The sequence below is a fragment of the Nipponia nippon genome, unplaced genomic scaffold, assembly GCF_047370975.1.
Source record: "Nipponia nippon isolate SJK-2023a ecotype South Korea unplaced genomic scaffold, ASM4737097v1 scaffold_7, whole genome shotgun sequence".
Taxonomy (NCBI): domain Eukaryota; kingdom Metazoa; phylum Chordata; class Aves; order Pelecaniformes; family Threskiornithidae; genus Nipponia; species Nipponia nippon.
This window is the reverse complement of record NW_028262391.1, coordinates 139185-152886: the sequence shown is the minus strand read 5'-3', so window position 1 is coordinate 152886 and position 13702 is coordinate 139185. Positions and strand designations below refer to the sequence as shown.

At 45.6% G+C, this 13702-nt stretch overlaps 1 protein-coding gene across 10 annotated transcripts in view; it reads right to left on the bottom strand.

Moving 5' to 3' along the window:
- The window catches only part of MCF2L2 (MCF.2 cell line derived transforming sequence-like 2), a 182457-nt gene that overhangs the window by 137539 nt on the left and 31216 nt on the right, over positions 1-13702 (bottom strand). For all 10 annotated transcript variants that reach the window (XM_087738487.1, XM_087738485.1, XM_087738493.1 and 7 more), the window contains exon 2: positions 2645-2728. In XM_087738487.1, coding sequence (XP_087594613.1) covers positions 2645-2728 — 84 coding nt within the window. The remainder of the gene's footprint in view (positions 1-2644; positions 2729-13702) is intronic.

Sequence of the window (13702 nt, the reverse complement as noted above, 5' to 3'; positions counted from 1 at the left end):
TAAGATATTGGGCTAAAGGGACCTCTGAGTAGATGATTTTATGTTCATGATCATCTTCACAGGCTGCCATGGGGATTTCAGAGTGGAGGCACCCAGGTTTCCAAATTTAGCTGTAAACTTCAGACTGAAATCAACTTAGAAACTATGAACTATACTGCCCTGTTTCTTATTAGGATATTATTTCTGGACTGTACCGAGGAGATTTTAGATAAGCCTGAAAATTCTTCAAATGGGATTTGTCGTTTTTGTAGATGGGGGCATGAAAGACACCTTTTCACTCACTTTCGGTATCTGTTGTTAGTACTTGTATGTTGATGAACCAGTTATTTGCCGATTCCAAACAAGCAAGCCTCTCAGCCCTGTCTTCTGTGAAGAGTTATTTCCGAAGTCTTTAAGTAGTCTTATTTAAACATCTTTCTCATCGCTTCCAAGAATAAAAGAATTAGATCAAATGTGAAGAGCTGAATTTGCTAAAATAGCAGGTAAGAATACAGGCACTGCTGAAATTATGAGTCCATAAAGGAACATGAAAATGCTTTTTTATATTTACCCGTGACATTTCTGGGCCATGTTTAATGTTCTAGCTGGAACTGGAAATGGGGTTTTCTTCCTGTTTAGTAAACCACTTCCCACAAGTTGATCATTACACGCCACATATAGCTTTTATTGATGGTCTCAAATGTTGCAAGGCAATGGGGTTTAAGAAAAGCAGTCCTCCACATTTTACTGGATAGGCATTGCATATGAGGCACTGAATTCTCAACATGCATGATGTTCTTTACACTGATACGAGTGTTTTCAGGCATTGAAAACAATATTGGTTTTAGCAGTTCTGCATGCCTGGTGAGCGGAAAAAGCAAGCAGAGCATTCTAGGGAGACCAACTGGTAAGTGTTTTCTTGCTTACAAACAGCAGACAAGCATCCCAGCTGTGATCTGACTGTAGTTAACATCAAGACACAGAAGGAGTTGAACAGTGATTCCATTCCCTGTTCCCTTCCTTGTATTTAGTGCTAAGCTGACTTTAAAATATTCTAATAAAAGGGATCTGAGTAGCATTCCTGAAGGAGTTCTTTAAGTGAGGATTGGTTTCAAACTTGACAACAGCCCCCAGATTAAGAGACTATCAACTCCCACCCATCAGTCATTATTTTTTCTGTTAAGCAGCTAGCACCTTAAGGGGAAAGAGTGCCCAGCTTTCCCTGAGCACCTAATGCTTCTGAGACCTTATTGTAGCATCTGTGCATTGACATCTCTGGCAGTCAGGTGTGGAGCACTTAATACCAAGTTACTCCCTATCCTCTCCAGTTCGGCATGGCAGAGCTATAGCAAGCACGTGGTACGCAGGCGAATGCCTGGACAGCCAAAGGAAAATACTGAGACATTACCCCACAAAAACTCTCTTAGGATAGATGCTACGCTAGCATTTCCTAGTTACCCTGCACCCAGCACAGCAGTGGGATGCAGAAGGTTTGAGCAATTTTATACAGTTGCTGACGCTGTTCTGCATGGAGGTTTGTGTTTATCAGGAATTCTAGGAAGATGTGACCCTGAGATGCTTTACTGCAGACGGGAAGGCAGCTGGTTCCACCTCTGCTCAGTCAATACCCTCTGCCGAATGCAAAACAGTTAGTTATTGAGTTTATGAAACTGCCACAAGATGCTACCTGGAAACCTCCAAAATTAAGTTTTAATACTCAGAGCCCTATAAAGAATTCTGAGTAACTTAAGATTTGGATTTCATTTGGCAGCTTGGAGTGTACTTAAAAATGTGAAGATGCAGCAAGGATTGGGCCTGCTGAGCTGATAGTCTGCAGAGCTGAGTCTGTGTACTCTCTGCACTGTGTACGCAGCGTTCCTCTCCACCAAGCAGAGAGGGACGGGCTGTCCCAGAGTGCCTTATGACCGCCTCAGTGTTTTGTGCAAGTTCATAATTCACTCTGTGTCTATATGGAAGAAGGAAAGCAAATTCTTCATTCCCTTATTTGCAGAACAGGTGGAAACAGAGACAAAAGGAGTTGCCAGAGGCCATACAGTCAACATCAGAGGCCATTTTAGGACCCAGATAAGGATTTCTCTTCTACAGCATCGGAAATAAGCGTATTAAATAATTTGGCAAATATTTCAATATCAGCTATTTATTCGGGGCAGGAACTGTGTCACTTTGTGTGATTGCAAACTTCAGGCAAACAAAGAAATATGTAATAATCAAATCTTTAAAAGATTAGAACCTTACACTTTAGAAATGAATCACTTCTAAAACAAAGGTAAATGAGGAAGGGGGGGAAGGTCATGAATAGCTCCCTGATAGACCAAAATCTTTTCCCACAAACAAGGCACTTGAACATTTGTGCAAAGATATGTACAGAAAGATTTAATTCCTTACCCTCTAAATCTGTGCCTCCCGCCCCCACCCCACTGTGGAGAGCACTGAAAATTAACTCCCCTTAAGAAAAACGAAGCACAGCAAGTTGGCATTTATCAGTTCCATACACTGTGAATGTCTGATTGTAACAGCACTTTTCATTAGCAATATAAAAATACTATTGCAACTGCTGTACAGAGCTGAAAGGTGACAGTTAGCATGACAGATTCCAATACATTTCCAGCAGAATCCCGGAGTGTGATTACCAGCAACTTCTTACCTGACAAGATGGCAAATTGCCTGTGAAGCTGCTCTATTATATCCACTGCAACCAGCGGCCGTATCTCCTGCTGCATGATTTCATCTGTGCAAGTGAAAACAGAAATCTTCAGTGAGTTACTAAAACCTTAATGACAATTTTTCCATCCTTTAAGAACCCAGCAAAACAAAGATGACTCCCAAAGGAAAAGAGCCTGGCTTGACTATTGGTTCAGCTGTTAAATGACTGTCACGGAGAAGTTTATGATACTTACAGAGTCTCATCTTCAGCCTACTTACTTTATCTATCGCCTTGTGATTTCAGAGAGCTTTTTGTAAGCCAGCTCCAGTAGATTTGCCAGAGCATGTTACAGGTTTGCTCAAGCCGACAGCCTGCTCCTTACTACTTCATGTTCCATATTAAGCCACTGCATTTGGCCTCCCACATAAAGCAGCTTTATCAGTCTTTGAAACAGTAAAGTCTATTTCAGATAGAGTGCCATGTTCCACCCTGAACTCCCTGGTCTCTGCTTGAGGATTGTGCGTAACCAGCTAATTCAGCACAGTTTCCTTTGCTGATGCTTTTTCTGCTACAAGCAAACACATAGTAAAAGGAGGAAATAAGGGGCTGTGAAGCTTTCTTCTCATGAAAACAAAGCCTGGTCTTTTGAAGTAAACACTGAAAAGTTAAAAAAAATAACTTGGCAAGCAGCTAGGGAAAAATCACCACAATTTTTGTGTGTCATCTATTGAGTGACCAGCAACTGTAGTCTCACATTGAGCTACGATTCTTTCTGTAACAGGTGCACCCAATTGTTCTCTCCACTTTTCACCCCAGTCTAGACCAGCAACATTTACTGGGGAATATCTGCCAGCTCAACTGGCGGGATCGAGGTTTATGTTACAACAGCACCTACTGGAATTAGGCCTTTAGCCACCGTACGGCTACAGAACAACCACCAGTCCTGGCTTTGTACGGCTTACCTCCAACTGCCCAGACAAGAGCGGAGGGAAGGACGCCGGGTCCAGACAGACCACGGATCAGCCTACAGGCAGGTAACTGCCCTATTTAAGCACCAAGATCTTCACTGATGTCAATACAATGCAGGCACTGAAATACTTTGGTGCAGCTGGTTTTAAACAAACTGGCCAGAAATAGAGGGAGGTCAGAGAGGTTAGAAACTAGCTTCTTTCTCCTGCATCCTAGTCTGCTGCCCAAAATACCACCTCTGTCATTTTCTCAGCTGTTTGCTCTGATCCTTTCCAGAACTAGGGATTTGGGGTTTTATATGACCCAGTGTCACTTGGAAACTTTTCTGTTCATTTTCAAACACTTCACCAATGCCTTGAGACAAAAGGAACCGAAGTGCTTGTGTCACTGCCCTCTCCTAAACAGACGCTGACACACACAATATGGGAAGAAGGTGCACAGATTTTGGCTGATGCACAAAACAAGGCAATAATTCCAAGCAATTGAAAGAACATCTCAAGGGGGCTGACTCTGCAGATCCTCCCTTTGAACGAAAAAGGGGAAAATCAAACTAGAACGCCTGACGTTTTTTATGCAGGACCCTCATTCCCGTCGTGCTTGTGCGGCCCGCTACCAGCTTCTCCGATTCCTGACATCGCAGGTGGCAAAGAGCAGACTAACGAATCACAGCTAAAGAGAGCTTGGTCTCAGTCATGTTCACAGAACTTAGTCGTTTCAGTCTACTGCTATGGTCATGTATGTACACTGTTGCAGAGAGCGAGCAGAGCTAAGGCTTAGCTTCTGACGCAGACGAGTTTATTTTCACTCTGAGCAGAGATCCACTGCTCCAAGTAACCAAGCCTGGTGTTTGCAGAGCACTGAGCCACGCAGTTATAGCCCAAGAGCCCTGTGTGTCAGTGTGTGAGCTATGCTCACTGATTTGAATGTGTGATTCCTAGTCACCAAAGGTATTTTATACTACCGTTCTCATCACCTGAACGGAGCCCAAGAGTTGTCCAAGATCTGAGTCTGACTGGGTCAGGTACAGCACATGTATATAAGAGAACGGTGAGACTCAAGATCTCCTGAACTGGTGGGGGCTGCAGGTAGGGAAGAGAACAGTTTGTTTCAAAAAGCATAGTGGGACAACTTAGATCTGTGGCTCATTCTCTCAGTCAAAATCTGAACATGCAGGAGAGATCACAACACATCAGAAGGTAGATACAGCCTTCGTAGGAAAACCACCATATCTTCTCCCCACCCCAAAGCACCAGAACTGCAACAATGAAAACTACATGCCAACACAGCTTCGCAACAGCATCTTACACACGGACTCACGACTTAACCTCCAGAGATGACCCTGTCAAAACCAAGAGAGTTTGCCTTTGCTTGGGATGGCAAGAAACCTTACAAAGCCCTGTTGCTCTTGGCTGATTGGCATAGCTTGTAAGATAAGGGATCCTGGTCATTCCGCCAGGTGCAAATACACTCTGACACCAGCTCAGTGTTTGCTTTTGTCTCCAGGCTTCACAGAGCAGGAATCAAGAGTGGGATCTACCTCATCTCTGCCTTGACATCAGGGCAACTTAACCTCGTGCCCTGATGCATTACCCTGCTGCTCAGCAGCCGCAGCGCAGGGGTTGTCTGGACCACACGCTCTTCCCTCCAGCCTCCGCTGCTACGGCAGAACTGCCGAAAGCAACGCACATCTGCCTGTAGAAGTGCCCCGTGCGACACAGGGTGCCGCTGGTGGATGATCTGCCAGCGCACTGCTGACGTCGTTCTGAAATCTGCTTGGGGAAAGCAGACTCGTGTCCTTTCTCTCAACATGACCCTCATGACTAGATTTCACAAGACTTCTATAACAAACAGGCCAAAGGGACCAAAGACTGCCCAAAGCCAGAACAGGGCTGGTCTCTTCCACTCAAGAAGCGTACGCTCTTCTCTGTGCTGTATTTGTTCCGCAGGTGCTGAAAGAGAGTCCTTCTCCAGGACGGGAACAGCCATTAGGACCTTTTCATCAGCAGGGCGCTCACTTGCTACTGATTTTAAAGTAGGACAACAGCCTGCAAATTTCTAGACAGAGCAGCTAGAGCTGAGATAACTCAGTGTCACAGTCTGTGGGAATCCATTGACATGAATAGTAAAGCTAAACTCAGTACATCATATTCAGCATGTGATGTTCAGTGTCTCAAAGGAAAGCCCGCTGAACAGCTAGGGACACAGAACCGATTTCCATTCTACGCCTTTACAAATATAACTAGCAATCCTATTTGCTGGGCTTTGCTTTTGATGCAGCACACGGTCACTGAAGGACTGAACAGCCTCCCGATCTCCCCGCGGGAATACTACTGACCCTAGCTGGCGTTATTGAAGGCAGCCGAGTACCATGCTGCAGCAGTAATCTCACCCCTTAGAATCACAGAATCATTAAGGTTGGAAAAGACCCTTAAGATCATCAAGTCCAACCGTTAACCCAGCACTGCCAAGTTCACCACTAAACCATGTCCCTAAGCACCACATCTACCCGTCTTTTAAATCCCTCCAGGGATGGAGACTCAACCACTTCCCTGGGCAGCCTGGTCCAATGCTTGACCACCCTTTCGGTGAAGAAGTTTTTCCTAATACGCAACCCAAACCTGCCCTGGCGCAGCTTGAGGCCGTTCCCTCTCGTCCCATCGCTTGTTACTGGGGAGAAGAGACCAACCCCCACCTTGCTACAACCTCCTTTCAGGCAGTTGTACAGAGCAATTCTTCTCCCACAGCTTTTTCTTGTCTCTATATCAAACATCCATAAGTCCTTAATCCTTAGACATCAGGATTCCCAGATTCCGTTTTATCCCCTTCTGACAACATCTTTGTGCACAGGAAGGGTGTGAACTGGCACAGCGTCCCCTGCCTTGCGCACCTGCCACAGGCAAAGCAGGCAGGTCAGAGGACCCACAAAGTAGTTTATAGCTGCCACCCCGAGTTGCCGTGTTTACCTCCTCCCCCAGCCCAGCTAGAGAGAGTTTTATGCCGATCCATTATCTGTTTGGCGGCAGCACAGAGATCCCAGCCAACAGCCACGTGGTGCTCCAGGTTCTGAGGGAACCGAAAGAGGCAGATCGACATTCCCAAAGCAAACAAAATAACAGTAACCCATTACGTTTTTCCTTTTTTACTCCGCAGTTTCCCCCATGCATGTCCAGAATGGGATCTGTGGGGGAAACTGTAGAGTCAAAAGGAAAGGCAAAACAAAATCATGTTGAATATACAAGGTTATTAGAAAGCAGAGAACACCATAAGCCTGATTTCTCTGCTAGCTGCTTAAGAACAGCATGTTCATAGCCCTAGTTAGAGTCAGATAAATACTGCACCCAAGGGACCAGAAAAAAAAAAAAAAAGTCCTGTAATCTATGAATACGATTCTCAACAGGTACTGACAAGTGTCCCCAGACTGTTGGTCAAAGACTTCTAGCATCCTTCAGACAGTCTATTTGAAGTGCTTCTGAATCACCAGAATAGTAATAGATATGCCCTTTCCAAACCACAGGTGGGCAGCAAGATGGAGGCAGAAGAGAGAAAAATGGGTGTTTGCAGAGGAATCGAAAAAACAGCAAGAAAACTGCCACCCCAGAAGTACGGGGAAAAAAAAAAAAATCAAAATAATAATTAAAACAGAGCTTGGACTTTCAGAACCGAGAAAAATTGGAGCATCCATTGAAGAAAATACTGTTGATTGCAGCATCCAGAAGCTGCAAAGATACTGTGACAACCGTGCAGTCCCACAGGTAGACAGGCACACTCAGGTCTGGGTGACCAGGACCGAGCTTATGCCAAACAGTTGCAAAAATGGAGCAAAGGTTTCTACAATGGATGAGACAAACACAAGGAGGCTCAACAGAAAGGGAAAATGCACTAGAAAACGTGCCACCACCTCTAGCCTCTCAGAGGCTTGCTCCTCCCTCCAGGGTAACAAACCTGCCAGTACAATAGTTCGCTTTTGATGGTTGCCAATATGAAGGCATCATTAATATCAACCAGTCTTGAGCAGAACAGAAATTTCCTCCCCCCTTCATACAGCTGCTTTATTAGCTCGCTCTAAAAATACGAGGTTTCTGGTTTCTAAATGTCCTTTTTCTACGAAAAGAATCTTGTGGTGTAAGGGTAAGACGAAATAACAGAAAAAAGAACTGCAGAGTGCCAGTTAGCTCTCATCAAATCGCCTGCCTGGGCAAGATGAGCCACGTGGGACTTGCTGTAAAACCCACACTCAGCAGGAGACATCCAGATGATGAGAAAGGCGGTATAAAGTACACTTGGTGACTAGGAATCACACATTCAAGTCAGTCAGTATAGCTCACATACTGACACGCTGGGAAAAGAAACTGTAGCTGAAGAAACTAGCAGGAGACTGAGAAAATCTGAGGAAACAAGGGAAGGTGCCTCGTGAGCCCAAATGGCAAATAGGATCATGTGGCTACGAAATGTCAGTAGCTGTACCCAACAGCACATGTCACGTTTGCCCTCTTGCATTTTTCGCTAGGACAGTGCTTAAAGGTAGTTACTCTCCAATATTGACGAATTCATAACACCATCACAGCACAGAGCTTGCAATCGAAGTCCCAGTCCTTGGAAACATTACCCGGGGCTGCTGAAGGAAGTGTTTAATCTTTGACTAAAAAAAGCCTGAAAAAATTCTTAAAAGCAAACAGACACAGGTCTGGGTTTGTTTTAAAGCCATGACATTTTTGCCTCGCATTAGTCAGCATTAACCCATTGATGCCTTCCACTAACTTTATCCCAGGAGGCTCTGTAGCCTTGGCCTGGGCGCTGCAAGCCACGAGCCTGCAGGAGGTGGTGCTCGGCCTCGTGGGCAGACGCAACGTACCGCGTTCCTGTGGGACACGCACCGCCGCTGAGAAAACCCTGCTTCAGGCTGACACGAGCCGATATTGAGCTAACAGCTGCAGGTTCATAGACTACTTCAGAAAAACTTACTGATGATAGGCATGTTTTAATTCACTACACGGGGACCCAAAAGTCAATGGGAAGGTTTTAGGAAGCTAACAAGCCCCAGGAGCTTGACAACAACTGCCTTGCTTCATTGCACCTTGCTAATATCTGCAGAAGAGACTGGACAACCCCCGGTCGCTTCAGAGCAGTCCTGTCCTCTGAGAGAAAGTCTGTAGAGCCATCAACTAAAGATCATAACAAAATATACACCAGCCAAGTGGCTGGAACATGGTTATCTTGGCAACCTTGACTCAGGCATTTCCTAGCTTCTGTGCTATTATTCTTGTGGTCTTAATTTCTTTTTAATTGAACAGGCAGTTACACATAGCTTCTCAAATTTAAAAAAAGGAAAAAGCTTAATTGATCAAACAGTATTATGTGAAATAATGCTGATCCCCTACATACGTCACCAAAGTTGATTTTTTACACATACCATGCAGTTCTTCATTATTTGAGCTAATTGAATTTGCCAGGACAATTAAAATGTGAATAAGGATGCAATATTAGAAGGAAAAAAAAAATGAAACAAGTCAGTTCATCTGCTCTTGGTTCTCCTCTTAAACTGCTATAAATTCAATTCCTAGCAGAGACCAGTTTCACTGCAGAAGAATTAGGCCTTACAGTTTTGCTTCCCAAGGTTTTCTACCAAGGGGGAGGAAAAGAAAAGCAATTACTACAGCCATCTGTCTGACACAGCTTCTCCTCCTCCCCAGATCTCTAGGGAGGCTAGCTGCAACTGCGCTATCTAATCTTTAAGGGGAAAGCCATTCAGTTACGCTTCATAATTCCTCACTCAAAAATGAAACATGCTTGGGCTTCCCCCCACACACACTTGCCCGTTTCATTTCTCACCACAGCTGTATGTATTCCTGCAGCAGGGCTGGAGCACAGCCCACGCAGACTGCCGCCTTCAGACCTACGCCAACAGCAGCTGATTAAAACCAACAATGAATATCATCTTCTCTGAGCAGAGAGAAACTTGTTTATGCTAAGGGCAACTAATGGTTTCCAACAGTGTTGGAAAGATGACCTGCTGGAGCGAAAGATTGGACTGCGCCGAGCAGATTGACACAGCAGCGCCTGTTGCTCCATCAAAGACACCCAAAGGCAACCGGCCACAACAGGACACTGGGGTTTCTTTGTTTTTCGGTGACTGAACGCTACAACTGCCGGGCCTTCTGTTGACTGGAGGAGGAGGGTGCTTCTATCCCTCATCTGAAGTCACTAATCTTGGAATAATGGGTTACAAATTTCCAGAGCAAGGTTCATCTCTTCTTAATGACAGCCTAATATGTAAATCACAGGGAAGGAAGACAGCTGGGAGTGAAAGAAAACCTTTGCTAAAGTCGTAGAGTACATCAGCCTACTTCTACTCTGCGCAAGCTCAGTCAAAAATGACCCTCACAGCATTCAAATCAAAATTGTGGATTTGGGGAAAAAAATCAGACTGCTGACGTGATGAAAAAGAGTCAGATAGGGTTAAGCACAAGGCCAGAGATTTCATTTTAAGAGCACAAAAGGACACCTAACATTGTGGTGTTCTTCTTGAAAAGTACCAAAAGGCAACACACAAATCCAGAGTTCGAAAGCTGTAAAGCAGTTACAGTTCAAATGTTCTCCCAAGTCCTGTGTCTGCTTGCCATGAACAACAACAGTTAGCTAAGAGTCTAGCAGAGCTAAGTTAGCTGTCAAGAATTAAACACATGAAGGAGACAAATTTGCACGTCTTCACCGATCAGGTTTAAGCAGGCTAAAGGAGTTGAAAACATTCTGTCCCACCAGAATTCCCAATGCAATTGGGAATTTAAGCAAAACATTTCCCCTCCTAAAGGCCAAAAAGAACTTCAAAGTTATTACATCAGAGAAAGAATGTTGGTTTCGGTTTCTCTTTTTTAATTCTATTTCTCTTTCCCACCATTTGTGCCCTTTTGTGTACTTTTTGAAAAGGTTTGTTTATTCTTTCAGCCCAGACAGAGAAACAGCAAGTTCAGTTACTGATACAAGCTGGCTGTGCTACAGACTGTTTGCTTTAAAGTGGAACTAAAAATCCAGCTATAAGCAGAAAGGAAATCCCATCCTTTCTCTTATTCTTCTGCACATTCCCACCACTTCTTTTTTTGTTAATCCACGTTGAGTCAACTGAAAACTAAGTGTGGTGGCTGACTCTGGCTGGGGGCCGGTGCCACCAGAGCCGCTGTCACTGCCCTCCTCACCCCGGCAGGGAGAGAAAATGGAACCGAAGGCTCCAGACAGGGGCAGGGAGAGACCAGCTGCCATCACGGGCCAAACAGACTCGACTGGGGGAAATTAGCTCCATTGATTACCGATCAAACCAGAGGAAGGGAATGAGAAAATAACCCCCAAATCTTCAAACACCTTCCCCCAGCCCTGCCTTCTTCCCGGGCTCAACTTCACTCCCCATTTCTCCACCTCCTCCCGCCGGTGGCACAGGGGGACGGGGAATGGGGGCTGGGGTCAGTTCGTCCCACGCTGTCTCTGCCGCTCCTTCCTCCCCAGGGGAGGACTCCTCACACTCTGCCCCTGCTCCGGCCTGGGGTCCTCCCTGGGCTGCGGGTGGGTCTCTGCTCCACCACGGACCTCCCTGGGCTGCGGGTGGGTCTCTGCTCCACCACGGACCTCCCTGGGCTGCGGGTGGGTCTCTGCTCCACCACGGACCTCCCTGGGCTGCGGGTGGGTCTCTGCTCCACCACGGACCTCCCTGGGCTGCAGGGCACAGCCTGCCTCACCACGGGCTTCCCCAGGGGCTGCAGGGGAATCTGCTCCGGCGCCTGGAGCACCTCCTCCCCTCCTGCTGCACCGACCTCGGTGTCTGCAGGGCTGCTCCTCTCACCTATCCTCGCTCCTCTCGCCTATCCTCGCTCCTCTCTCCAGCTGCAGTTGTGCAGTTGGGTGGGTGTGTGTTCCCTCTCCCCCCCAAAATCTGTTCTCCCAGAGGCGCTACCACCATCGCTGATGGGCTCGGCCTTGGCCCTGTAGTCCCCCTGCTGCTAAAACCTTGCTACACAAACCCAGTACACTAAGCCAGGAAAAAAGTTATTGTAAATAAAGTGAAGGAATCTTTTCCTTAGTGGGTTGCTTCTTATCTAGGTTAGTTCTCTGCAAAGGAGCTGGAAGCGTACAAGTGCTAATAAGGCGTGAGGTGGGAAACAGCAAGGCCAGGACTACCTTTTCCAGCAGAGAATCACACTTAGGTCAGCTTAGAGCAAAAGCCAAAACGCAGCACAGGTAGGTGACTGGTGCCATCTTTTCTCTCAGATCATTTGCTAACCAAGCAGAATTGTAAAACTGACAAAGTGTGGGGGTTTTAAATGCAACTTCTATCCTCATTAAAACCAAGTTTCATACCAAAGTTTTCTAACTACCTTCCAAAGACAGAAGATTGTTCTAAAATATTTAAGTAACTCTGGTTCATGTTTGGAGGTATCCCTTAAAGTGGTTTGGTTTTGTTTGTTTTTTTAAACTGTAACAGCAAACCCAACTTTGTGTACACTAATGTAGCAGAAATCTGGACAAGCAAGGTCAGGAGCAAGACTCCAACTGTCTTGAACAATGCACTGCCGAAATGCTCTGATCCCTTGAGAAGGGGACAGATCTAGGCCATGGTGTGGATGGAATTGCCTCGCAAGCCTTCCCGAACAATGTCCATGAAAGAGGGAAAGGTTAGCAATGCACGCCTTTCTCTGAAGGCCTCAAAAACCTGTGACCCTCAGTGTCTGCCTGGGCAGAAGCTGAACCGGTGCCTGATGTGATCTTCTATTGCACAGTAGATCTGCTCTGAAGTCTTCTCCTTTCGTTATGCTAAGTTGCAATCAGTATTTCCAAAGCATTCTGCACAGCCTAATGAAGGACGTACAGCTTTACCTGAGCTTTGCTCTGCAGGCACATTAAACATTTCTTCTGATTTTAAGTCTTTCAACAAAGACTGCTCAAATTACTTTGGATCACTGCATTTTTCAGTTCATCTCGTTGACTAAATTTGATGTTCACTTTTAACATAAAATTACAGGAGCGGAGAGGTCACAAATTGAAGAGACCTGTTCAGTGGTTATGTTTTCCCATGCTCCAGGAGTGGTTACAGCCTTAGCTAAACAAGTTGTTTTTACAGGCAGGCATAGCACACATTAGGAGTCTACTGTGGCTGACTTGGAAGGAGGTGAAAGAAGAGCTGTTTATTTATATCAAAGAACTGAAATCATGTCCTCCCAACTGGAAATCCCCTCACTTCCAGTTTCTTGAGTAGGTATGTTGGGCCGCTGCGGTAACTGGAAAATCTTACCACCCTAAAGATGCAAACCCATTAACACACACCTGTGCTTGAATTTTACTGAATGAAAGATTCAAGAGGGGCTCAAAGCAGACATTAGCAGCAACCTCTAAAGGAGACATTTGAAAGCTGTCCAAGTAAGAAGGTAAGTACTACAGGCAGGCATCAGGGAGGCAGGGACCCCTGGAGAATTAGAATTCCCAGTTATTTGCAGGTCACCATTGCCACTACGTGACAGGGAAATTTCTAGCTTACCCTCAAGATCACACCAGCCATTAGCAAACTGCAAGGACTTTTCAAGGACTGGCTTGCACTGACTTCCAAGTCACAAAGAGTCCAGCATGCTCCTTCTTTACATTGGAAATGCAAGTGAACCACAGTTATTTTGGAGCCAAACCTGAACCTCCCCCAGGCTTTTGATCCACTTAGGTGGTTGCTAATTCAGCAGACCCCTCAGGCACATGCGTAAGGCAAAGTTAAGTCCGTGTGCAGCTGCACTGCAACCAGAGGAAATGTACATATGCTTGGAGTCCTCTTTTGTTAAACATTTAGATATTTATTCATCTAAAATGGTAGAGAACAGCCAGGAAATTCAGATACAGAATGAAAATCTGAGCCCAGGGAACCCCAAAACTCAGAAGTAGTGAAGCTGACAGTTCTCAATTAGGCCTATCTATAGTTTAAAAAGCAATTATTCATTTCTGTGTCAAATTGGCAAGCAGGCTGTTACCAGCCCAGGCAGGATGGGGCCCTGCTACTATTATATGCAGTGCTGCCACTGCTAACATGCACCCTCTAGAGTTTATTTCAGCTTTCTAAGCCAACTT